This window comes from Heliangelus exortis, chromosome 18 (assembly GCF_036169615.1).
Source record: "Heliangelus exortis chromosome 18, bHelExo1.hap1, whole genome shotgun sequence".
NCBI lineage: Eukaryota > Metazoa > Chordata > Aves > Apodiformes > Trochilidae > Heliangelus > Heliangelus exortis.
Window position 1 is genome coordinate 15,760,643 of NC_092439.1, and position 27,683 is coordinate 15,788,325.

The 27,683-nt window shown below is 41.7% G+C and overlaps 1 protein-coding gene across 1 annotated transcript in view; it reads right to left on the minus strand.

Annotated features, from left to right (window-relative positions):
- Nucleotides 1-27,683, minus strand: part of LRP5 (LDL receptor related protein 5) — a 134,064-nt gene that overhangs the window by 53,119 nt on the left and 53,262 nt on the right. Inside the window, 2 exon segments of the mRNA XM_071761743.1 lie at nt 18,331-18,502; nt 18,978-19,374. Of these exon segments, the coding sequence (XP_071617844.1) occupies nt 18,331-18,502; nt 18,978-19,374 (569 nt within the window).

The window sequence follows — 27,683 nt, forward strand, 5'->3', positions numbered from 1 at the left end:
GAATATGCAGACTATCTTGTATTGCTATACAATGGCACCATTTACCAGTGGAAAGCAGAGAATTATTTTTGCCAGAAAGAAACATTACACATTTGCCTTATGATGAAAGACCCAGCCCTATACCCCTAAAAATCATCAGCTCACCAAATAGTTCCCAAACTTCAGTCTCAAAACCATTTAAAAAACCAGGCTCCTTTTAAATTCATACAAATGTCTCCATACTGAGCTTTCTCCAGTTGCACTGAAGAAGATGAGTGACCAGCATGCTAAAGACAAAGTGAATGACACCAATACTGCCACAGAGACACACGACTCCCTCTTCTGTACAAGAGTAAGAGGATCATACAGGCTGGACAGCAAGTTCTAGGGAACATTCTAGAGAGTATTTCTTCCTAGCCTGAGATTCTTATGACTCTGCACATATATTCAAGGCATATGCCATGGTTTGAATATGAGGAACTAAAGAAGGAGGGGTGGCAGACAGACTCTGAGAGGGGCAGCACACAGGGGGGTCTGTTCCCTCCCATCCCTGCCCATCCCCTCCCAAGGTCATGCAGACCATCAGCCTCTCCTCTCTTTCTCCTGCTCCTTGTTCTGCTGCTGTTCCCTCTGCTCCTTTGCCATCAGCTGCCTCCTGCTCCTCAGCACCCACACCCATCGGGTGCTGGGCAGAGCCCTGGAGCCCTCTCCTGAGCCAGCCCTGCCCCAGAGGGTCCTCAGGCACCCATCCCAGCAGCATCCAGATGGGGTTGTGTGTGTGTGTGTATATATATATATATATATATATATTTGTATACATTTGTATTTTTGTTCCTTATCCCACATATTACGACCCTTCTCCTGTACCAGTAAACCTGTTTCAGTTTTAACTTCCAACTTGGAAGTCTCTTGTCCTTATTCCCTTTTATTTTCCCTTTGGAGGGTGGAGGGTGGGTACTAGAGACCAACTCTGTCCTTTGGTTTTGGGTCCAGCCAATGTGCTAAGCTGACCAAGTACCTATTAAGAAAAGACTTTCTGAATCACCTCAGGCCACTGAATCAGTGTCGTGCCTCCAGATGTGGCCAAGGTTAATAGGTATTCTCAGTCATACATGAGACACAGAAATCTCCTGCCTCCTATAGGTATGTGTGTCAGTTTCATGGTCAGGGCAAATCAAAGCACAGAGAACAGATTTCCTCTCTACTACTCTTCTCGACCATCCAAGGGGAAGATAGGAGGGGAATAAGAAAGAGAGAATTAAAGGTTGAAAGTTAAAACTAGAACAGGTTCAACAGGACAGGGAAGGGGCAGTCAAATGGGACAATGAAAAAATATACAAATGGTTACAAAACCCGGTTTCATTGGTTGCTGACACAAGTGTTTGAAAGTCTCTCATGGCAGAGCCAACTTGGGAAAAGGCAACAGGGCCCTTCCCAGCAAACCAGGAGTCTAATCCTGTAGCACAAGACAAAAAGCATGAATCTCTCCTGAAGAGATCCAAGTGCAAGACAGAAAGGAAGGGATAGACTTCCCATCCTCCTGGCTTTTACAGGGTATGGCAAGAAATGGAAGGGAATACTAAACCTTCTGTTCTACTCCCAGGATCCTTTGGGGTACTAAACAATACCGTCTCTCCAGGTCCTCATATCAGCACCATAAAATTACCCTGTGTCTTCCTCAAATCATAACAGCATGCAGCTGGAGCCATGAGAGTTAAAATAATGCTGTCTTGTGAACTTAGACTGAAGAAAAATAAAGCAAAGAACAAGCAAAGGAACACAGAAGAATCCAGTATTGAAGTAAAAGCAATGGTTTTATTTATACCTTACATCACTGGAAAAGACAATTACATAGCTATTATTCTTCAAAGATAGCACAAAATCTGGATAAGATAATCATCCATTGCTTTGCATCTCCAGAGCAGAGAGAAACCTGAGGAAGTAAAACAGAAGACTGACTATCCAGTCCAGTCTGACTATTCAGACTGACTAACCAGCACAGTTAGTAAAACTTTCCATACTGCTATCTGAGCAAGGGGAGAGAGGCCATGAACTAAACCAGATTTATCACCATAGACAGTAGTGAAATTGATGCACCAAGTCCGTAAATTCTTACTGACTATCTGATAAACTGACAATCCATTCTGAGATGTTTTCAAGAGACAAGAGGTTTGAGACAAGGTCACTTTCCACACGTAGATCTATGCAACTGTTTGGGGCGAAACCAGAATGACTCATGATAAGAATGGAAGATGACAGCAAGGTAGCTCAGTCTACAACACTGCTGCTTTAGCCAGCTTTTTAAGGAGAAACTCCAGAGGAGGGAAACGAAAACCAGTTCTCCTCTGTTGGAGACAGGTCTCCCCTACCTTCTCTCCAAGGACACAACTTTTGTGGTTTCTAAAGCAGAGGCTCTTTTGTGCTTTACCTGCTTGCTGAGAGCAATGGGGTTTTCAAGCATCCAAAATAAGCCTAAAATGTCAATAATACAAATGACAGAAAGGAGGCAAGCTTTATGTTAGAAGCAACTACCTAGCTTCTAATGATGGCCATCCTGGAACATTTCTTTTCACCTTAAATTTGCCAAAAATGTTTGATATTTTACCAAGAAATAAAACCAGACACATAGCTAAAAGAAAGGTGCAGTCTGTGCGTACTATCCAATTTACAAATCGTAATGGTCTGCTTTTCAACAGGATATACATATGCAGTTATTAAATAAACATTGTTTATATATAAACAAATATACACAAGATGATCTTACTGATAAGTTGAAAAAGGCTGTGATCCCAAATTTCATATAATAATGAACCAGTGAGCAATAATAAGCCAATGCAGTATTTAATTAAAGAAAAATGCCTTATGGGTTTTTTTAGCTAGAAAGTAACTTTAAGTCAAGTCAAAAATTCAAAAGGCAATTCAGGTGAATAAGTGACAAAATATAGTGGGAGCAATCACTTGTCTTTATAAACTAAGAACTCAAGGAGATATATAATGGTAAAACATCCATTAAGCAAAGTCACTTCAAATTAAGAGGCAGGAAAAAAAATAACATAAAAATATGAGCTAAAATAGGAATAGTAGCAGGCAAATTTTACAGCTGTGAGTGGATGAGTAAGTGACATCTACAAAGCGCCTTTAAATGTTGGACAAGTCACTGGAGGCACGACACGATGGCAAGAATCACAGAATCCTAAAATGGGTTGGGTTGGAAGGGACCTTAAAGTTCATCCATTTTGAATTCCCCTGGAAAGTGCAGGGACACCTCCCACTAGCCCAGGTTGCTCCAAACCCCATCCAGTGTAGTCCCGAACACTTCCAAGGCAAGGACAGCCACAGCTTCTCTGGGCAACCTGTGCCAGTGCCTCATCACCCTCACCACGAAGAATTTCTTTCTAATGTCTAATCTAGTTCTATTCTCTTCCATTTTAAAGCCATTATTCCTTGTCCTAACACTACATGCCTTTGTTGAAAGCAAAGCACCTTGTTGAAAGCAAAATGCCTTTCTAGCAAGGCCCAGTGTGTTTGCATCGTGGCTTACAAGAGTGTTCCATGAGAAAAGGAAGTGGCTACAGAAAAAACTATGTTTGCTGTAAATGCAGAATTAAAGCAGGAGCTCCATTGCAGGTGCAGTCAGTCACACAATTAAAGGTAACAAGGAAAACATACAGTGTGTGCCAGATAAAAACCAGGAAGCATACAAAATGTAAAATGACAAGGATGATGTCCTTGGGAAGATGTCCCAATAGTCAGGATCCAGAGAAGGAAATTATCAACTTCAATACATTTCTCTAAAAAGGCTGCTATTCATGTGTCCTACTATGAAAAATCCTACTAAGAGGGGCAGTGACCCCTAATTTTTAGGCAAAGAAAATAATACTGCAAAAACTACGAAGAAACTAAATAGTGTAGAATCCCTATTATAGAATCCCTTCTCTCCTTAGCCTGCTTGGTGACCTCTTAAAACTTGTGATCGTGAACTTCTTGAAGAGCACATTTCTTTTCCTGTTCTTTCCCCTTACATTAGAAATATGATCAGCACCTCATATTTCTCCTTTCTTCTCCTGTGCATTTGCTCTTGCTCCCATTTTTACTTAAGCACTAATGAAAAAAAACACTGCAAACTATGCACAGGCTAAGCTTAAAAAATTAAGATGGGTATTTGTCAACCTTTTAAATTCTCTGTTAAACAAACAAACAAAATTTAACTCATAGGCCACACTGGTAGGAATCCGTCATTAATGCAAAGAGCAAAGAATCTGTAGGCCCATTCTTCAAAAACCATGAACAGGAAAAAGAAAACTACTGAAGAAGGCTGCCCTTGCTAGTTTATTGAAGGCAGAAAAAATGGTGAAACAAAAGGTCTGCAGGGAAAATTAGAAGCAGCTTCCAAATTAATAACACACAAAACACTGCTCTGTTAGAAGGGAAAAATGCTAGAGGGAAAGAAAAAGACAGGGGAAAAAAAAGGAAGGGGAATATAAACTTAAAAAAAAAAAAAAGGAAAAAAGGCCAATGCAACAGCTCAAGCACTAGGATCTTCAACACTGCCAACACTCAAACCCATCAAAAGTTTTCCTCCCATTTACTATGCTTCTTTCTTCAATGTTACACTTGTTCTGTAAAGGGGAGGCAGAAGAAAAATGATTGCACCAAATTTGCATAACTGCACAACATGGGAGATTTATGAGCATTTTTAACAGCCAAATTAGCCAACCAAGTCATCTGCAAACTGCAACAATAAGATATTAGTGTGCTTACTGTTGCCAACATCACCAATATGTTGGCAAATCCAAATCTGTTATTATAAAAATCTATCGCAATTCCCAGTCTGTTCATCAGTCCCTAAAAAAGCCCTAAACCTGAGTGCTTCTAATTTAACTGTCTCATTGAAGAATGAATACCAGATAAAAAGGGAGCAGACAGCTGGCCCAGAGCCAAAAAGAAAGCGTTTGCGCACAAAAATTGCAGAGAAAAATGATGGTTCAGTGCTCAGAAAAAATTTGATATGCAACCCTGTACAGACAAGACAGGTACATCTCGCAACATGACTAAGAATATAATTATGATGGAGGATACCACCTTTTGAAAGGAGAAATAAATTAGAGACTAATGCCTTTCTACGAAAACTGCAAGGAGAACTGGAGCAATTCCATTCAGCACACGGAACAAGGTTTCTTTTAAAAAGTCACCCTTTAACTGGGAAGGACACTTCTTTGCAGGGAGTCTGAACTGAGAAATATGCAGCTCCTTGGTTTCTATTTATAGTCATTCAAGCAGTGAATAGTCTCATTCTAAATGCCACAAGGCATACTCAAAGCTTTTATTCCACAGACCTGATTTGTGTTTCATTTCTAAAAGTCCAGCCTGCTGAAAAAAAAAAAAGGGGGTGGGGGGGAGATGGAGAGACACCAACGTAACAGAAACACTTTTTTCCCCCAACTTTTCCTTTATAAAGTTGGTGCTGGAGAGTGTGAAAAAGAGGTTTTTTTTTTTTTTCAGAGACTTTCCTATGGGAAGGAAACAAAAACTGTGAGATTTGTAAGCAGATGCATTTTTACTCATTAACAATGAATACTGGTTGCCCTGCAATTTAAGCAAGCCTGGGGAAAGGAGGAAAAGGAGAGAAGGGTGAGAGCATTTCAATTACTTAGTTTTGAAGGACCCTTCTGAATGAGAAAGGGACAGAAAATGCTTGTCAAATGCAAGTTCAAGTGAAAGCCATTTCTGCCAATGAAGTGTTCAGATGGCTGCGGGGGTTCCACTGAACCCTAACAGGGCCTCTATTATGTCTTTATTGCTCATAAAAAGGCAAGGGTCACCTTCAGTTTAGAATAAGTTAGCATCCTTTCCCACAGAATGACTCTGGTCAACCAAGCCAGGCAAAGGAAGTCTTTTAGTGACTGCTATCCTATCAGTGCACTGAAAAGTTTTTAGAAAAGCTTAACAGGCACAAAAACCTTTGGTCTCATCTACAGTACTGGTGTTTATCAGAAAAATTTCCCACCATTGCAGGCAGTCTTGGGAGACCCAGGGTAGACTGGTGGTGGCTGTCATGTACCTCTGTAGATTTGTTCCTTGTTAGCACTGGGTGATAGGAGTGTAAAAACAGTACTGACAGCTTTCAGAATTTCACTAATAAGACATGGCACAAAAAGCAAATTCTACAGTTCCATTTTTAGTGTGCGTCCATTTTTAGAAACACAGAAATCCCACAGAAATCACATTAGGTCTCATTTTTCTAACAGCATCCAGGCTCACATTTCATACACAAGCAAAAGCTGCAGAAATGTATCATATCATATCATACAATTTATGTCAGATCCTATCGCAGACACTTCTGCCAATAGGCACATGTGGTACCACCACCTGCCCTCCTAAGGTTGCTCAACACAATCCAGCTGCAGCTTTTCAACAGTATCTTCTGTGGTGCTATGAAATACCATCACCAATGCAGAAACCTCAAAAAAACCAACAAAGCTAGAATTTGTGTTTGTGACAAAAAACTTAATAAGGGTGCTGTTTCTTCCCTAGGGGGTTCAAAGGGTTATTTATGAGGAGAGTTCTACACACTGAAAGGTTAAGTATCTCCAATACTTTCCTTCCAAAACAGCAACAGGAAAATAAGAGCAGGGGGAAGGACTTTCTCCCACTGGAAAGTTATTTTCCAAACTGTGGTGACAAATCAATGCACCTGATGGGGTACAGTGGACATACTGGCACCACTATCCCCAAAGTAACAGAGAAAGTTAAGAGTTTCTCAGCTCTACTAGTAAGACAATATTAATTGCATCTCCTGGGCAGCACAGATCACCTTCCCCGTAGTTTGAAGGTAAACTGTATGGCAAAATTAAGTATTATTCTTGGAAGAGAACAAGAGGAAGTAGGAAAAAAAACCAAACAAAAAACCCCAACAAAACAAACAAAAACAAAACCAAAAAGAGGAATAGTATTTAGAGAAAATTCCTCATACTTACTGGCAGACAACATAGCAACTAACTTTGAGAAGGTTCCTAAATTAAAAACTCTCTTACCTATCCTACCTGCTAGTCTGACAAAGAAACTCCAAGTTTTCAGCTTCCACAGAAGCCATCTTTTTCTGAAAACATGCTTATTCTGTGCCAGAAAAAAACATCAGGTTCAAATAGATTGGGGCCCATTTCCACACTTCACAGGTACAGAAGCCTCTACACCACTAAATACAAAATCCCTCTTTTAAATACAGAAAGTTCATCTCAGAAAAGGAAGTAAAGCAAAGTTCTCTCCCTAGCAAACAGAAAAAGGTGATGTGATATTCTGTAGCCTAAAATATTTAGGGAGAAAGGAGAGGCTCAAGCATTGAGCTCAAGCAAATGTTATATAAATTCATATAACTGTTCAAGTCCCTAGTTTAGCACAGCCTCAAGATTTCTTCATAACTATAGCAAAAGCTGCACACACCTAGAGATGTAGTTCCTGAGTGCTCCACAAAGATTAAATTTATAAGTTTTCTGTCAGTTGCTTGTTTTTCAAGTCATGCCTTTAAAAAAACCACAAACCAACACAGTCCCTGAAAATTTTACAAGATTTAGAGATCTTTATAACTAACTACACAGCAACCCTAAAAATCATAAATGGTTGTAGATGAAAATAAGTTCCTACTGCTTTTGTAGCTAATAGATACGGGATGAAGCCAGGCATACAAATTTTGGCCAAATCCCTGATCAAGAGCATCCTATGAAGAGTCATTCAATCAAATCCTTATCTTGAGAGTTTTCTAATAGTGCATTAAGTGGCACGGCTCACACCAGCTGCATCATCTCCTGCATCTTCTACTTGAGACCAGAAGCCCATGCTGCGGCTGCTTCCGTACTATGAGGTTTTGCTGCAGGGCTTGTTTTGCTCTACTTCATTACAGATTAACATTTCTGGTTAGTTAAGATGCTAAAAGGCAAGGTCAACTAATATGAATTTTGCAGCTGGAACAGAGAGCACTGAACTTTTTGATGCATTTAGTTCCTGGAAGTTAGAAACAGGGGGAAAGAAGGGGACATTAATCCAGTATCTCACCACAAGCCTTAAGAAAAAAACAATCATTTAAGATCAACAGTGCCTCAGACAGCAGTCTTCAGATGTGGAGCTGTCTTTACCATATGCATGTCCTAGTCCATGAAGAAAAGAATTAGACTTGAATTTGATTCAAAGCTATCTAGGTAATCTCAGTTTAAAGACATAAGAATGTGCTCATGGCACCACATGCTGCTGAGGAGACATGGTGCAATGTTTTTGGCCCAGGATATATGCTTTGAGGACTGAAGCCTCCACACCCCTGTCTAATGGGCTAGTGCATTTCAGCCAAAAGGTTATAAACCACCCCATTTTATGAACCTGGATCTGATTTTCTTCAGCAGCTCCCACACCTTGTAACAGTCCTCTTAAAAGTAAACAAAGCTCATATGGTGCAAGGTGTAAAACACTGAAATTCTTTATTAATCAGTAAGCAAAATACAGACAATTTGATCTTGTAATTAGAAGAGTGGAGCTAGAAGGCTCTATGCTCCTAAACAAGATATGGATATTTTGAGTTAGCAGGTAGAGGATGGCCATATTTCTGCGTTCCAAAAAGCATTAAGTCTCATGCTAGGAAAGACCTAACACAGCCAGAAGAGCTTAGATTAATAAGAAACCAGCAGGATCTGAAATCACTAAGCAGTCTGGCCTGCTGACCATTACAGATCATTGTCATCTCAGCAGTCTCTTTTCCCCACTACAGGCTGGTCTGTGCAATGGCAACATCATTTTCACAGTAACAAACTAGCTAAGAACAATCATCCAAATGTGCCTGAGCAGAAAACTAAATTCTTTCTGCAGAGGAAGTTGAGACTCCACTAACAACCCTGCCAGTCTGAACTGAGGTGCTTATTTTTGATTCCGAATCTGGTGACGAGTCTGATGATGCAAGAAGAAGACAGACAACAGGCAGATGAGAGAGTTGGGATGCCCAAAGATAGAGAGCATAAAAGTCCCTCTTTCCCTGTCTGCTAGATTTTCTTCTAAGGGTGCACATCTCCTTTTCACTGAAGCCCTGTAAGGCTTCATAGAATTTTGTTAGAATTAGTGAGAACCTATTTTATTCTTCATGCAGCTCTCCACAGTTATCTGTAATTGTCACCATTAAAACACTTAAGTCAAAGAAACAGCTCCCTTCCCTCCCAGAAGGCCTGTGTTCAAACCCATCAATGCCCCTCCGGGTAAAGCAATCATAACTAATTTTCATCAGACTTAACAAAGTCCAAGAACTGCCAGAACCCTGCAAAAACATTTTAAGACAGTCTTTCCACCAAATGACTCCTCCTATCTATTCTACACTGACTGTCTGTTGGTAAAAATTTGGTTGAAGCGCATTATTATAAATCATAGAATTATAAAATGGCTTAGGTTGGAGGGGATCTTAGAAATCACCTACTCCAACCCCCCTCCTTGAACACCTCCAGGGAAGGGGCAGCCACAACTTCCTTGGGCAATCTGTTCCAGAGTGTTGCCACTCCTGTACTGAAGAACTTCTTCCCAAGATCCAGTCTAAACCTCTTCTCCTTTGGTTTAAAACAATTTTCCCTTGTCCTGTCACTGGACACTTGTGAAAAGTCCCTCTCCAGCCTTCCTGCAGGTTCCCTTCAGGGACTGGAAAGGGCTCTAAGATCCCCTGGAGTCTTCTCTTCTCCAAGCTCAGCAATCCCAGAGGTGCTCCAGCCCCTGGATCCTCTTTGTGGCCTCCTCTGGACTGGTTCCAACAGATCTCTGCCCTTCTCATGGTGGGAACACCAGACCTGGATGCAGGATTCAAGGTGGGGGTCTCAGAGGAACAGAGCAGAGGGGGAGGAGAACCTCTCCTGATCTGCTGGCCACACTCCTCTTGATGCATCCTAGGACAGGGTTGGCTTCTGAGCTCATGAGCACACTGCTGGCTCATGGGGAGCTTCTTGTCAACCAACACCTTCGAGTCCTTCTCTTCAGGGCTGCTCTCAACCCACTCTGTCTCCAGATTGCCACTGTCCCTGCCACTGCCCCAACCCAGATGCAGGACCTTGCACTTGGGCTTCTAGAACCTCCTGCAGCTGACACTGGCCCATTTCTCAAGCCTGTCAAGCTCCCTTTCTCCCTTTTGTATTTTCTCCCTTTTTGTATTTTCCTTTCTCCCTTTTGTTCAAACAGGGGTTACGTTTCCCCTTTTCCAGTCTGTGGGAACTTTGCCAAACTGCCATGACTTCTCAAACATGCTGGATAGTGGCCTAGCAACATCAGCTTCCAGTTCCCTCTGGACCCACTGATGTCTCCCACAGGCTTCTGCACCTTCAAGTTATCTCTCTTTTCCCGGACCTGGCCTGACTCAGTGTAGGTGTTTGTTCACTCTCCCAGACCCAGCCACTGCCCTCTGTGACTTGAGTGGTGTGGTTCATGTGGTTATCAGTGAAGACTGAAGCAAAAAAATAGTTGAGTACTTCAGTCTTCTCCATATCCTAGGTAACCAGGCCACATGTATCCCTCCAGAGGGGCACCACATTCTCTCATTTTTCTTTTTTCCCTGACATACGTAGAGAATCCTTTTCTGTTATTTTTCATACTTTTAGAAATTTGATTCTGACAGGGCTTTAGATTTTCTAACTTGGTTTCTGGTTTCATGAACAATCATCCCAGGTTACCTGTCCTTTCTTCCACCCTTTGTGGATTCCCCTGTTGTGCTTGATTTTGGCCAGGAGTTCCTTGTTCATCCATACGGGCCTCTTGGCATTTTTGCCTGATCATTCACAACCTTAAAAGACAGTTAGTGATATATGAGGTCTTTTTCTACTGCTACAAATACAGCTTTCATGCAATGTTTGCTGAGTAGTGCCCTTCAAGTAAAACAAGAAACCCCATCCACCTACAGCAGCATCTTTGCTTGCTAGTTCTTCATGCAAAACACGTAGCAATACAAAAGTCTGACAACTATTTAAACCTAATAAAAACATAGTGGTACATAATGCTTACAAACCACAAACACAACCTTCAACCAGAAAACCATCCCCAATGGCCACAAACATGTACAGGTGTCACTCTCCCAACAACATAGCTTAACCCCAGGCAGAAGAGTAGGACACTGCAAAAAGGAAAACCAGAAGCAGCACCAGTGGCAGCATCCAAACAGCCCAGGTCACAACATACTCTGCTACACAAACAGCAGGAGTATATAGAGTTTGCAAGCCTAATTCTGACATGTGATACACACCCTTAACATTTATGTTGATAGAACATGGGATGTAACACTTCAGTTATGTAGCACTTGCATCGAGAAATTATATATCTGTAAATGTATCAGGAAAAAAAAAGTATAGAATAGTGTATATATGCTTCCTCTATGGAACACAGTATATATCATTATACTTGCTGGTATTTTTCTGCCACAGTCCTAAATTAAATCAAATGTCCCTGAGAAGTTTAAAAAAAAAAACAAAACAACAACACTGAAGGCCTCATTATCATCAACTTAATTGATTTTATTACTGCAGCTGTCTACTTACACTGGTACCTATTCTTTAGATCAAGATCCTCTGTTTCTTATTTCTATAACCATTTCACTTTTCTGTTCTCATGTATTAATACAAATGTGCAGTACGGGGATTATTTACATTAATCTAAACTAGGTGTTCTGAAATACATTCATGTTTATAGAAACGTTTATAAATGTTTTTAGCAATGTGGTGAGAAATGTAAATTATTTGTTCTCTCTATGAGATTTTCCTTTTTCAATAAATCAGTTCAGAATATCTCCCAAGTAGTTTACTACACTACAAAGTCTTTACTGTTTTGATAAAAAATGGAAACGCAAAAATGCAAAAAACCCACACAGACAAAAATTGACTGTTTACACAGATACATCCCACATATAAATTAAATATTCCAATTTTTTCAGGTCAAACAACTGGAAAACAAAGTGTAATATGCCAAGAAGAGTTGAACTTGTTCAGAACAAGTAGCCTTAAATTAGTTTAGTTCTTAATTTTTTCCCTCTAGTACAACTGTCTTCTGCAAAGTGTACCCACATTTAAGTAGAAAAGTATTCCAAGTGTCGTTTTGCACTATTTATGCAGAAGGTAATCAACAAAAAAATAATTATAAAGATTGTTTCTTTAAATTTCAAGGACAGTCCACGTAACTACATCTTGGAATTTTTTTCAGTGAACTCTGGGACTGTCATCTGGTATGACTTACATTTTCAACTTAAATACCCTACAAACTTTGAAAGAATTCCTGTACACAGTTATAAGCCTTGTCTGCAAAGACAAATGAAGGGCATTTGTCAATAGAGGGGAAGGGATGGGGGAAGAGGGGAAGGGATAGGGGACAAGAGGAAGTTTCTATAAGGGATAGTCTGCATAACGTTTGTTCCAAGAACATTGCACAAATTTAAGTAAAATGGATACATAATAACAGGCACCTGAGAATTCAGTCATTTCTCATTATGCAATTATACCTAGGAAATTTAAGCCAACATTGAATATGTCCATGTGAAAATAATGCATGTGAAAACTTGCCGAACCACAGAATTGTTCTTCAGGAGAATTAAGAAACTCTAGAGGTGGATGCTATCTGGGCTTTGTTTCTCTCTCAGCTGGAACCCTGTAATCCTTATTGAGCTGTTGTCCATTCCTGGGAAGTACCTTTTCTCTGTCAGTAAAACTCAGAGTTCAGTTCGATTAATCCACACCCTTTATTTGCAGTTGAAGAGATGCAACCAAACACATGATTTTGACAAGACAGAACTTGAAAACTGCTATATATTTTTCCTTGCTGTACACTTTGCCAAACTATTTTTTAAAAATAAATAATTTAAAAGCTGGGAACAATGTTACCACAGGGTGCCAAATTTTCAGCAAAAGCCCTATAGGCTCCCATCACACAAAATTTTGACAAGCCTTGAAAAATGGTCTCTTCAGGATGCAAACTGCTTGTGAAGTGATGGGGCCCTTTGTGTTGCAGCTGAATGCTGCAGATGGGAAGGTTAGGAAAGGGTAACTGTTCTCACCCCATGAAGTTTTACATGCACAAATAACAACATACTCTCCTGGTATAGGAGGGCTATAAAAAGCAATCAAAGCCATCCCCAAAGCAAACACACAAACAAAACAAACCAGATACATTTACAGAACATTTCAGATGTTAGGTCCAGCAAAACCAGGACAGATGTCCTTGGCTTATCCAATTCCCAAGCTGTGTGAAGTTCTGCCACAGTTTAAAAACTCTGTATAGGACCAGGCCTTCCCTGGGAGAATAAGATGATTCCCTCAGATCTAAAACACCAGAAAGCCTACATAGTGCACTTTTTACACTATTGTCTTAATACTACTTCTCCCTCGACAGGCTTTACTTTACATCCAGCCATGCTCTGTACAGTAGCAGGATAAAGGTTTCACAATATTCTAGTTTGCAATTTCTACCAAATGTGCTGTGACACTGAGGCAGATCCAAGTGGATGGGTAGAGGAAAATAGTGGAGATAGGAATTCTCTCCACTACCTTATGTTTTCTCCAGATATTTTGCATCTGGAAAATTGTGAGTTGCTTCAGGAAACCTAGGACTCCATTTTTCAGATGACAGCACTGCAAAAGCCCAGGACAAACTAATTGTTCTGCAGGTGACAAGAGTAAAGGATGCACAGTCAGCTGCTCCAGTGCAGAGCAATCTCCTGGCCCAACCTTCCCTTTACCACCACCTTAGAGCTCTCCAGCCCCCCAGATTCAGCAGTTACTCAGCAGTGTGCAGTGATCCACATGCCTCAATGCCACCTCCTTTGTCTTCTGCATTAGAATGCAGATTCAAAGTGCCACTTTCTGAACTGCATAAGGGTCCTCCAGTTGGCTGAAGTCTTCCTCCTTCACGAACACTCAACATAAATCTGAATGTCATTTTAGATGAAGAAAGAAGTGTCTCCCTGCAGTGTAGCAACAGGATAATCCAGCTAAACTTTAGCAACTTTTTTTTTTTTTGCTACCTAATGAGTAACAAATAGAGTTGCAGCTTAATATCTACTAGACCACCTATGTTAGTCTTAGGTGTTAAACAAAATTTATCTAGTAACATAAAGATAGTTCTAAATGCTTCCTTGGGAAAGAAAAAAACAACTAATACTCAGCTAGGTCAAGATGAGTTGACAAGCTGTATATGCAGCAGACATACATCTACATACAAAACCACTGAGACACCAGCTGTGTTGGCAAGGCACCTAAATGGCAGGCAGGCAGGGTCTTGGCAACAGAACACATGCATGAGACGAATCTATTTATGGTGAACAACTTCAACAGCAAATAAAAGTGGAAATACCCCACCTCACATACCATGTTCCACATGTTCTGGGGCCAGCAGAGAATCACAAACTATGGCCTACTGGGAAAATCTAGGGTATCAGCAGAACCTCTCAAACACAGAAATCTTGCATGAAAGGACTTTTGGTTTACAAACATAGCACGATGAACAATAAATCACAGAATAATAGAATGGTTTAGGCTGGAAGAAAACAAATAACACATAGTTCCAACCACTCTGCATCTCCCATCAGCCCAGGTTGCTCAAGGCCCCATCCAGCCTGGCCTTGGACACTTCCAGGATGGGGCATTTACAGCTCCTCTGGGAAACCTGCTCCAGTGTCTCAGCACCCTCATACTAAAGTATTTTTTCCTAATGTACAATCTAAATCTTTCACTTTGAAACCATTCCCTCTTGGCTATCACTACATACCCTTGTAAAAAGTTCCTCTCCAGCTTTCTGGTAGGTCCCCTTCAGGTACTGGAAGGCTGCTATAATCTCCCTCCCAGAACATGCTCTCCCAAGCAACCCCAAGTCTCAGCCTGTCTTCACAGGAGAGGTGCTCCCTTTGAGGCTCTCCTCTGGACTTGCTCCAACTGCACCATGTCCTTCCTATGTTGAGTGCTCCAGAACTAGACACAGTACTCCAGGTGGGGACTCACAGGATTAGAGCAGAGCAGAGCAGAGCAGAGCAGAGCAGAGTAGAGTAGAACAGGAAAATCACCTTCCTCAACCTGCTGGTCACACTTCATTTGTTGGCTTTCTGGGCTGCAAGTACACATAGCTGGCTCATGTTGAGGTTCTCACCAACCAGCACTCACAAGTTGTTTTCCTCAGGGCTATTCTCAATCCATTCTCAGCCCAGCCTATATTTGTGCTTGAGATTGCCCCAGCCCACGTGCAGAACCTTGTTGAACTTCATGAGGTTGGCATGGGCCCACTCCTCAAGCCTGTCAACGTCCCCCGGGATAGCCTCCCTTCCCTCCAGCATGTTGACCACACCACACCTTGGTGTCATCAGCAAACCTGCTGAGCATGCACTCAATCCCACAGTTCATATCATGACCAAAGATGTCAATCAGTGCCAGTGCCAAAACCCAAGGGATGCCATGCATCGCTGACCTCCACTTAGACATTGAGCCACTGACTACACCTCTTTGAGTACAAGCATCCGGCCAACTCCTTATCCACTGAGTCCATCCATCAAGTCCATGTCTCTCCAATTTAGAGACAAGGATATCATACAGGACAGTGCTGAATGCTCTGCACAAGTCCAGGTAGATGATGTCAGTTGCTCTTCCCATGTTCACCAACCCCATCATAAAAACCACCAAATATGTCAGGTATGATTTGCCCTTAGTGAAGCCAGGTTGGCTTTCACTGATCACCTCCTTATTTTCCATGTGCCTTACCACAGTTTCCAGGAGGATCTGCTCCATGATCTTGATGGGCACAGAGGTGACACTGACTGGTCTGTAGTTCCCTGGGTCTTCCTTTTTTCCCTTTTTTAAGGGGGTTATGTTTCCTCTTTTTCAGTAAGTGGAAACTTCACTAGACTGCCACAGTTTCTCAAACATGATAGATAGTGGCCTAGCAACTTCATCTGCCAGTTCCCTCAGGACTCACAGATGTATTCCATAGACTTGTTTACATTAAGGATCTTTAGATCATCTTGAACCCAATCTACCTCTACCACGGGTGGTAATTAATTTTCCCAGTCCTCTATCTTCTGTGACTTGGGCAGTGTGGATTGAGCACATGCTGGTGAAGACTGAGGCAGAAAGTCATGGAATATCTCAGCCTTCTCTATATCCTGGATAATCAGGTCTCCTGTTTCCTTCAGGAGAGGGCCCACATTTTCCCTGGTCCTTCTTTTACCATTTTGTACATACATACAGAAGCTTTCCTTGCTACACATGGCCAGATTTAATGCTATCAGCACTTTAGCTTTCCTAACCTAATCGCTGGCTGCTTGGACAACTTCTGTGTCCTTTCCAGGCTACCTGTCCTTCCTTCCACCCCCTGTAGCTTTCTTTTTTGTGTTTGTCCAGGAGCTCTCTGTTCATCCATGCAGGCCTCCTGGTGTTTTTGCCAGACTTCCTCTTTGTTGTGGTACATTGCTTCTGAGCTTGAAGAAGGTGATCCTTGAGTATTAAACAGCTTTACTGGGCTCCTCTTCCTTCCAGGGCTTTATCCCATGGTACTATATCAAGCAGATCCCCAAAGAGGCCAAAGTCTACTCTTCTGAATTTCAGGTTAGTGTGCTTGATAGTGTGCCCTCTTTGCTGCCCTAAGGATATTGAACTCCATCATTTCATGGTCACTGTAGTCAACATTGCCCTTGAGCTTCACATTTCCCACCAGCCCCTCCCTGTTGGTGAAAACAAGGTCCAGTGTAGAAGCTCTCCTGGTTGGCTCCTCTATTACTTGGAGAAGGAAGTTATCATCAACACATAGCAGGAACCACCTGGATTGCTTATGCCCTATTGTGTTGCCTCTCTGACAGATATTGGGGTGGTTGAAGTCCCTCAAGAAGATCAGAGCTTGTGAACACGAGGCTACTCCCATCTGTCAATAAAGGGCCCCATCTCTGAAGTGTTCCTGGTCAGGGAGACTATAGCAGACCCTCACTGCAATGTCCCCTGTCCCTGCCATCCCTTTAATCCTGATCCATAAACTCTCAGTCAGATTCTCATCCATTCCCAGGCAGAGCTCCATGCACTCCAGGCAGTCATCAGCAGAGAAGGAGACACCTCCTCCTCCTCATCCCCCCTGCCTGTCCTTCCTAAGCAGTGTGTAACCTTCCATTTCAAAACCCCACTCACAGGAGTCATCCCACCATGTCTCCATGCCCATCAGCTCACAGCCCTGTAGCCCTGTACACATCTTTACCTTTTTTTGTTTATTCTCCATGGTATGTGTGTTTGCATCAAGACACACTGCTCAGCCAATGAAGCTGCCCTACTGACTGGAATCCTTTAAGGTATTTTTCGAGTGCTTCCCTGCTGGCTCCTACTATTTCAGGAGCCCCTTGCTCATCTTTGTAAGACTTTAAGTGTGCTCCAGGATTTCCAGCACATCCCCTTGTTAGGACACTATCCCTCTAACCTTGGCATGTTAACCCACAGCTGGTCACGAGGAAGCCCAGTATTATCCCTCAAAAATAGACTCCCACATCACCCCCTTCAAATCTAGTTTAAAGACTTTTCTATGAGTCCTGCAGGCTCCTGAGTCAATGTGAAATACATTGGATCAATTTGCTTTTATTCTAAATAATCTCCTTAGCATACTTTTTTCGTCTTCTAGAGGATTATTAATGAAAAGGAGCTCTGAGACCATTCTCAAACTGGCCAGCATCTGAGCTGTGTCAGTGACTGGTTAAGCCACACAGCTCTTTCTGAAGTGAGCAGAATATACAATGTCTGGCACACTCCAAAATGGAAACTTAACATCCTTTTCTCCTGATAACATGCCAGTGCTGGTTTAACCCACACCACTTCAGAAAGGACCACAACAGACCCCAATGCCATGGGCAAACACACATAATTTTTTTTTCCCCCGTCATATCCTAAATGGGAGTATTTAGGTATTTGTAAATACAGCCTCAGAAAGAGTCTTCTCATGATAACTAAAAAAAGTAAACTCTAAGCATGAAGAGAAAAGTAAATGTAAAAGTAAAGTGAAAATGAGACTATTTACACCTGTTTTAATCGAAGAAAATGTGGAGCCCATTGCTACGTGCATGGAAATTTCACTCTTTTTGTTGACAGTTAAAATGAGGTTGCACAATATATATGAACCAGTGTATTCACAGATCTCACAATCCACTTCTGATAAAAAATACATCTTCTGCTTGCAAGACTGACTGAGCGAGCCACCATTTTCTCTCTATTTTTGTCAACAGAAAAGAACAACAAAAAGTAAGTATTATAAGCAAAAGAAAATCTGAGGGAATAAAAAGCCCTTACTTTGGCTTCTCTAATTTTCCTAAACTTTGATGCCAAACCAAACAGTACTGCTCACATTGCTCACCTCAATTTTATCTGTTTTTGCATCTCCCCAGTAAAGCTTTTCTTTTTCAAGATCCAATGCCAAGCCATTAGGCCAACCCAGGGATGTATTCACCAGAACTCTCCTTTCTGAGCCATCCAGATAAGCACATTCTATCTTTGGGCTCTCACCCCAGTCTGTCCAATACATGTAGCTGTAAAGAAAAAAGAGGGGAAACAGTCAATGTATGTAACATGCAAAAGAAAAAAAGTGTCAAGGCCTGTCCTGCTTTTGAAAGAACTTACTAACTTTCTGCTTCCTCAACTGCAGCCAACAAGCCTACTTGAACTGTAATCAGGGATAACAATGTTATTATTATAAATGTGTGATTATTAAATATGGTACTGAAAATGCGCAGTGGCCCAGGTCTTTCATAGTTATGCTAGAACTTAAGAGAGAGGAAAGAAAATTCAATCAAAGATACAATGCATAGGTTCACTGAAGAACACTGTATTTAGAAATCAGCTTTTAAAAACTCCGTGTTAAAGAGCTGAAGCAAGAGAAAACAAGTTATTTCCCAAACATCTGACAATACACACATCATCTTACAATGTGCAGATTTCCAGTTTCAGAAGACCACAAAACTGGATCCAAAGTATCACAAGGCTACCAATAGGCACAAAACTTACCCCATTATGGGATTGAGCACTATTGCTCGAGGTTCATCGAGGTTTTCTGAGATGAGGATCTTTCTTGATGTTCCATTCAACCTGGTGACTTCAATGCGGTCTGTTCCAGTATCAGTCCAGTACAGATTCCTTGCCACCCAATCCACAGCAATACCATCTGGATGGTTGATTTCTGTTGTTACCAGAGTCTGTGCTCCAGAGCCATCAAGGTAGGCTCGACGAATTGCCCGGACATCATCATCAGTCCAGTAGATGTATCCTTCCACAGGGTCGTAGTCTATAGCAATGGCGTGTCTAATATTGTCTATCTGCAGAATAATGTCAGTGAAATCTGGCATGTCCAGGGAAATCCTCCTCAGGTCGGTCCTTCTAGCGAGCAGCAAGACTTCTTCAGCACCTGAGGAGAAAACCATTCAGCAGACTGTGAATTGCCACTGTCACTACATTGAAAAAGATTTCCTTAAAACAAGGACATCAAACTTTCACTGAAATATAGATGTCTCTGAGCAGTGAGAGCACTGTTTGTCTTCTCCTGGGAGGGCAGGTGGGGAGTAATAGGGAGCAATTCTGTTCTCTGTGTTCTGGTTCACCCTGACCACTAAACAGATAGAATAAACTGGTGCTCAGTGTGGGACTTACATTTTAAAAAATAAAAAATTACAAAGTTAAAAAAAAAATTGACAAATCATTGGAAGGCTGGAAATTTAAACATATTTGTTTTCATCATGACATTCCTGTATGCCATATTATGCCATATTTTGCCTTTCTGGACTGTTCTTTCAGATTACTGGTAGCAATGCTTTCCAGTCTCCCATCTATGTTATCTTCTGCTCAAGGGACCAAGAGAGAATTCTTCAACCCATGTCTCTGAAAGAGTTACGGAATTTCAGAAGGATTATGCTTGTAGGAAGGGTGAGCCATGGCTACTGTGGTATTGGGACAATGGAGCTGATTCAGTAGATCTGGAGGGCAGAAAGGACAAACAATTGGGACTGTTAGCCAGAGACGGAGGCACTGACAAAATCACTGGCAGAAAAAACAGCACTAACAGTCTCTGCAGGCACCTTTAAACAGTGTAAAAATCTGATACCCCCTTTGTCACCCTATTAAATGAATCAAATTATTATCTCTAATGGATCAAATTATATCTCTCCATTAAATGGAGAAAGTCACCAAATAACTCAGAGAGCTGGAAGTCTGGGAAATCATCTATGATGAGGAGCTGCAGATCCTGATGAGCTGCCATGCAGGAGTTATCTGTTAAAAAAGCTCACAGAGTGCCCCTCTTATGTTCTCCCAGGCTTTGAGAGGAAAGATCTCTGGGGGAAATGACAAAACACCACCAACTGCCAGTGGATTAGCTAACCAGCTAAGAAAATATGAAGACAGTATCTCTACCTCCATACATGTTCATATGTCAATGTGGAAAAGTTGACCGAGGAGTTCAGAACCTCTTGTAAGAGGCTGCATGACAGGTTGTGCAGGGTGGAGAAGGAGAATAACACCTGTTCTTCACCTGAATGGATCCATATTTAAGCCACTAGGGGCAGATCTCTTCCTAGGACCAGTTCAAGGTAGGCAGAATACAATATAAAGTTCTCTGTTAACTGTATGTCCATAGTGAGGACATAAATAAATGGAATGACAAAACTACCACTGTTCTCAGCACAAGAGTATGAGAGCTGGAAGAGAAAACTTTTCCAGGAGGATGGCTCCTCCAGCCTCCGAGGAAAGAACTGCTGGCCTGAGCAGATGGGTCTCCAACCCAAAGATGAGTACGAGAGGTAACCATGTGAATGCCAATCATGAGCACTATGGTCAAAATTAGAGGGGCTTTGCCTCCAGACATGTGTAGGAGAGGGATAATTGAGTTTACTGGACAGTGTGGATTGAATGGCCTGGTACATCAGAATCTCAGCCCTGGTAGACACTGGTGCACAGTGCACCTTAATACCATCTCATCATGGAGGGACAGACTCCATTACCATCTCTGGAGTCACAGGGTCTCAAGAACTGACTGGAGAGTCATGTCTGACATTGGAGGCTAAAATGAGCCAAAGCAGGAACGACTGGGAGACAAAGTCTGCAATGAGTTCGCTGAGGGCAAACTCAGCCCAAATGCTCTGTGCATGCTGGGGACAGAGTGGTTGGAGAGCAGCCAGACAGAGAGGGACCTAGGAGTTTGGATTGACAGAAAGCTGAACATGAGCCAACAGTGTGCCCAGGTGGCCAAGATGGCCAATGGCATCCTGGGCTGGATCAGGAACAGCGTGGCCAGCAGGTCCAAGGAAGTGATTCTGCCCCTGTACTCAGCCCTGGTGAGGCCACAGCTTGAGTCCTGTGTCCAGTTCTGGGCCCCTCAGCTCAGGAAGGAGATTGAGGTGCTGGAGCAGGTCCAAAGGAGGCAACTGGGCTGGTGAAGGGACTCGAGCACAGATCCTGTGAGGAGAGGTTGAGAAAGCTGGGGGTGTTCAGCCTGGAGAAGAGGAGGCTCAGGGGAGACCTCATCACTCTCTACAACTGCCTGAAAGGAGGTTGGAGCCGGGGGGGGTTGGTCTCTTTTCCCAGGCAACTCTCAGCAAGACAAGAGGGCATGGTCTTAAGTTGTGCCAAGGGAGGTTTAGGTTGTGCCAAGGAGGTTTAGTCTCTTTAAAAAGAGACTGGATGTGGCACTCAGTGCCATGGTCTAGTAACTGCAGCGGGAGTGGATCAAGGGTTGGACTTAATGATCTCTGAGGTCCCTTCCAACCCAGCCAATTCTATGATTCTATGATACTTCAAGGACCCAAAAAGGTGTAAGTGGGCCTTTAATGTAACAGCTATGGAGACTGAGGGCATTTACCCAGCTGTCTACCTTGCTTGGACTTTCTGATGACCCTGACCTGGTGGGATAGATAGGGGCAGAAGAGAAGGTACCAAATGCTTCTATGACACCGAATCATCAGCAACAGAGACTGCCTACTCCCCATTCAGAATCTGTCAACCAGAGATCCAAGAAGTGATCAGCAAGACTCACTCACTCTTCATCAGTCCTATAAGGCCAACATGGAAGCCTGATGGAAGCTAACAAGAGATTAACTGAGGATTATTATGGTCCAAATAAAGTCACACCATCAGTGAGTGCTGCTGTGCTGGATGTGCTGGAACTTTGGTACAAACTGGAGTCCAAGGCAGCCACTACTGACACTACAGATGGATTTTTCCCTCCTCCCATTGCAGCAGAGTGCAGGTACCAATTTTTTTTCACCTGGTGGGGTGTCCCGTACACCTGGAACTGAGTGCCTGTGTGGAAGCACAGCCTGAATATATGCCATGCAGATCCACACTGCACTGGAGAAGGGTGGAGGTCTGGACATCAATGCAGTACATCAATGGCATCATTGTATGGGGTAATACAGCAGAGGGAGCCTTTGATAAAGGCAGTACATTCTATGTACTTCCCACATTCTATGGGGAGCCCTTTTTGCCATAAAGAGAAGCAAGATGAAAGGACCTACCAGAAAGATACAGTTCCTGGCACTGAAGTGGCAAGATGGGCACTACAAGCCTTTTAGGCTTGGAGACACAAGCCTTCCAAGGCATGATTTGGAGAATGCACATTCCCAAACACAGACAGACTGTGAGACCTCTCTATGAAGCGACCTGAAAGAAAGCCAGTTTTGATTGGGCTCTTAACAATGACAGGCCTTTGAGCAAATAAAACAAGAGACAGTCCATGCAAGTGGCCCTAGGACCTCTCTGAACAGGACAGGAAATGAAAACATGATGTACACTGCAGCTGGGGACAACTGGTCCTACATGGAGCTTCTAGAAAGACACACCAGGGAGACTTGTGGTTGTCCCCTAGGATTTGGAGTTAGGGATATAGAGGCTGTGAGGTCAATTGTACTCCAACTGAAAAAGAAATACTGGCCACCTCTGGTGACTTTGAGGTACTTTAGAGGTGACTGGTACTGAGGCACAGCTCCTCCTAGGATCCCAATTGTCAGTCCCAGGCTGGATGTTTTAGGGGAAGGTCACACCTACACACTGTGCAACGGATGTCACCTGGAGTTAAGCAGGCCAGCCTGAGCTCAGTGAGCTCAAATAGGGAGCTCCAATAGCCCAGGCATCCTGGCAGGGGTTATGAACTGGCCAGAGGGTAAAGATTCTGGAATGCCAGAGGATGAGGTAGTGACTGGTGCTGAGGAAGCCTGGTAACGAGCTCTCAGATCATGAGAAACAACTTGTTCTTTTCCATGATGGATGAACTTTTTCAAGTTGGGCACTTCCTTATTCCCCTTTTATCTTCCCCCAGGAGGGTGGAGGGGAGGAATAGAGAGGTTTTGGGTTGCTGTGACGGCTAAAAGCTGCCTGGGAAGAAAAGCACTCTGTGGGATGTGATGCTATTGTTGTTCTCTACATCAAGGATTACCCCAGGAACAGAAGTCTTGGGTCTACACTGGCATCTCTGGATTAGAAAACCAGTCAAATCCAAGACAATATGGAAAGAATTAACTTTAAGCAAAAAGGGAGGATCTTCAAAATATTAAAAGGGTTGTATTCAAAACTGACCTATGCAGCATCAAAATGGTATTTTTATGGAGCCTGTTCACAGAGAAAGGCTCTCTTTTGCTTCATTAATTTACCTGTATTGATACTTTGTTGGAAGTACCTAGCTGGTATCAAGTCCCACTATGTTAAGTATTAAACATACTTGTTGTCTTCTGACATTACCATCCCCAAAGAACTTCCAGTGTTACCAGACAATGGTTTGTCCAAACCATGTTGGCTTGAGAACAGCAAAAATTAAAAGGAACCCAGGTTGTGACATACATGGATTAATATTACCTCCACATTACTTCCAACACTACACATTGTCTACCACCAGTGTCTTTACCAGTAAAACTTCCAAAAGATCCTATTTTTATGTATTTTAATCACACAGAAAACATATAATTTTATAATGAAAATTAAAATGAAACCTTAATAGTGAAAGGGTAAAAGAAATCACTGTTATAGAGAGCACCTGCAAAACAACAAATTGTTCCAGTGTCTCACCACCCTCCCTGTTCCTTAAGTCAAGAACTGCTTCCTTATACACCCCTAAAATTCATAAGTAATACCCAAACAGTCTTAATTTCTCACAGCAGCAATAATCAGACTTTTATCTTATTCAGTTCCACCACATGTTCACCTGTGATCACACATTTACTTGCACAACATTTTGACCAAGAGCAGGCCAGCCACAACCTCTAGAATCATATATCACATAATCACTTCAAGCTCCTCGCAAAGGGAAGAAAACAATCCTGTTTCTGACTTATTCAGCTGCTCTGGCTTTTTCTGGAGGCAAACACTACTTCAGAAATATTCCCAACTTCAATTCTGCCCCATGGATATACATGGCTATAAAAGGAACAGAGAGAAGAAATCTTTTATCTTCTGATCTAGCAGACCAGAAACAAAAATTCTTCAGTGGACAACCAGGACACTTTTTTGCTACTAGAACAGGTTGCTGATCTGGAGATTCTAATTTGTAACATACCTTTACATGAGACTTACAGGGGAAAAAAAATTAGAAAGGGGAAAGAGACACTTGGCCAATTTAAAGTTCTTGCTGCTGGGCAATTTCTACTACAGAAATGCTTAATTTTAAGTTTAATTATAACACAGCAAGATTCTTGACAGACATACATGTGCATCCTTATCCCTGGGCACTAAAAAGCATGTGTACAGAGAAAATGTTATCACAGAATATCTCACTATGTTCTGCTTCTCACTTGAAAGATAGCAGAATGTCATTGTTTTGAGTAATTTTGGGCAGTATAAAATTCCTGGTTTTTATTACAACCCTCTCTAAAATCAATGTTGATTATAATCATATTTCACTCCATTAACAACTTCCTGATAGAGAAAAAGAGTTGGCAGCAGGCTCTGAGCACATCAGTAAGAGATGAGAACTTGACACTGGTTCTCTCTAAAATCCTGGACAAACATGCTTGTCTGGCTCAGTTTTATCTGAATCATGGAGGTGTTTTAATTATTAATGTTGGTGGGAATCTTTCCAAGGCTACAGAAGTGTTATGCTGTGACTTGCCTGGTATTATACTAGATACCATAGAACCTGCATAATGCATCACAACTAGCTATTTACCTACTGCTGAAGTGCTCCAGCATTTACTTAATTAAATTCACCTTCAAAAACCTCTTACCACAATCACTTTTGTAACCAAATGATTAATAGATTCCCAGCAGAATTGCTAACTGTTGTAACATGGTCACAGGTAACATCATACAATGAACAAAGCCTTAGGGGGTGGGGAGCAGCTGGGAATGCAAGATATTCCAGCATCAGAACTGCAGCACCCAAATGCTTCAGCAGAAGTTTATGTCAAGGCCTCAATGCAAGCCACAGATCTGAAAAATAAGGAATTAGGTCCTTCAAAAGTTTCCATCTAGAAAGCATTTTAAAAGATCCAAGTTCAAATTGTTGTTTCATTTTTCCAACTCTGAACTGTTAATTTTTCTCTAGTCTTTTTTTATGCACCAAAAGCTCTTTGCAGACCTTTCACAGAACTTTTCAGTGGGTCTAAAATCCATAAAAGCCAATTAACTTCTCTGGTCAACATTCAGAACAATAACTGTATTTAAAAACCAAACAGAATAGAACACAAAATAATTCTATTGAAGGCAGTTATCCTTACTCCCTGAAAACTATATCCTCTTTGCAGTCAAGAACTCCTATAGAAACAAAAGGGTTTTTTATTTTTTTGCTCCTACATGTGATACTTTCCTCCCATACCCAGTAAGCAATTATTTTTAATATCCATACTAGGTATAGTTTTTGCTTTGATTTGTTTGGTTTGTGGTTTTGTTATTAAAAATTCATGCTTCAATGCTGGAAATGGCAGCTGTATTCTTTTTGCAAAACTAACTGCAATCAGAACTGACAGCAGCAAAGCAGGCCATCTCACCAGCTTGACAAGTCTTTTTTATTCTTCCTGTGGCCCACTTCACATTTGACAGGTGACAAGACATCTATAATAAAAGTAACAAAGGCTCCAATTTATTCACCCAACCTAAACAAATGCAGACTGCAGTGGCTGCCCCTGCTAATCCACGCCAGAATACACCATGCTATTCCTTTTCCATTTGTCTGCTAATTAGGCTAGAACAATGGCCCATTGTGGGAGCCTTCCCCCAGTTTTATGTATGTGCATGTACATGCATCTGCACCGATAGATACAGTCTACTTATAGGCAACTTTGGAAATCTCTATGGGGAAAAAAACCCACAGATAAACTGTAAAAATGGGAAAGCTTTTAGCTCTTCTCTGAAAAACAAAATAGTAAGCACTTTTTAAAAGGAGTGCATTAGAAGTACTTTGACTACAAGCAGCTCTTTTACAAGCTGTTTGATACAGCTATCTGAACACCTGTGATAAACTAAAAAGATTTCTCAGAAGAGCAAGGGACTTTGCTAGCTGGTATAACACAGTGAATGACTTGGCAAAGTTCCACCGTGTGCTAAAAAGGGAGAGGGTGGATTATGGGAGTGAGAAAAAACTACATTCTGTATGGAGCATATGAAAATACATAACATTGCCATGGTGTTTCATAGGCTTTCCAGTATCCAAAACAATTGCAACACCTTGCATAACAGTTTGGCATTAGCAACTGTTTACACCACAGGAAAAATGATGTAATGAAACACATTATGAGAAGTTTAATCAACAATGCTGTGTAAAAACCCATTCCTGCTATTTAACTTCCACAGAAAATAAAATTTAAAGAATAGAAACAAACTTTTTTTTTACCTTGAAATAAACAGAATTTTTAAAACACATTCTCCTTGGGTACCTTAACAGAGCCAGTTGCAAGATGAACAGCACTACATACCCCAATTCAGGTCTTTCTTTATCTTTGAGTCTAGGAGGAAGAAGCACTGATTCACACCCTGTGATAGCAGTGGGTTGGGAAAAGATGGAGATAACACCCTGCTACTTGAGACTGGGGAGAGCGTGTAACACAGTTGCAACCAGTGTAAAACCAGGAGCTGCATGTGGTGAGAGCCTGCAACCAACAAAATAGAAACAGGAAAGGTTTCTTTGAAAGAATGCTTTGAGCATCCACATTCAGACAGGGCTCCATTTCATTGATACTATAAATCCAGCTTCTACTTTTTAATACCAAAACAAAAATTCTGCTTGCACTGAATTCTTAATAACCATTCGCTGCAAGCCATAGAAAAAAAGGATAGGCCAAGAAAAAGTCTGTCAGAAATCCCCACAACAAGCAAAAGATTACAGTCACTGGGTTCTGTTATTCCCTTGTAAAGCACATGTTTGATGTTTAAATGCACCTATTCTCTGCTGGAATTACACAACCCCACTGCCTCCAAGTAAGGAATCACTGATTTCAGAAGCAACAGCCATTTAACCACTTAGTTTCTGTTAAACAGAGTTTTTGTGGTCATGCCTTCAAATACACATAAGTGTTACAACCCAAGAACATACATAATTAATAGATATATTGGGAAAAAAACAAACAAACAAACAAAAAACACCACAAAACAAACAAAACCACCAAACCAAACTACCAACAACTGAACAGAAATAGACTTAAGATAAGTTTTCTACAATCCCACTGCTGCTGACTTCTAATTGCAGATATTTCCTACTCACCAAGAGACCTGGAACTTACTAGTTTCTCTGCACTGCTGCCC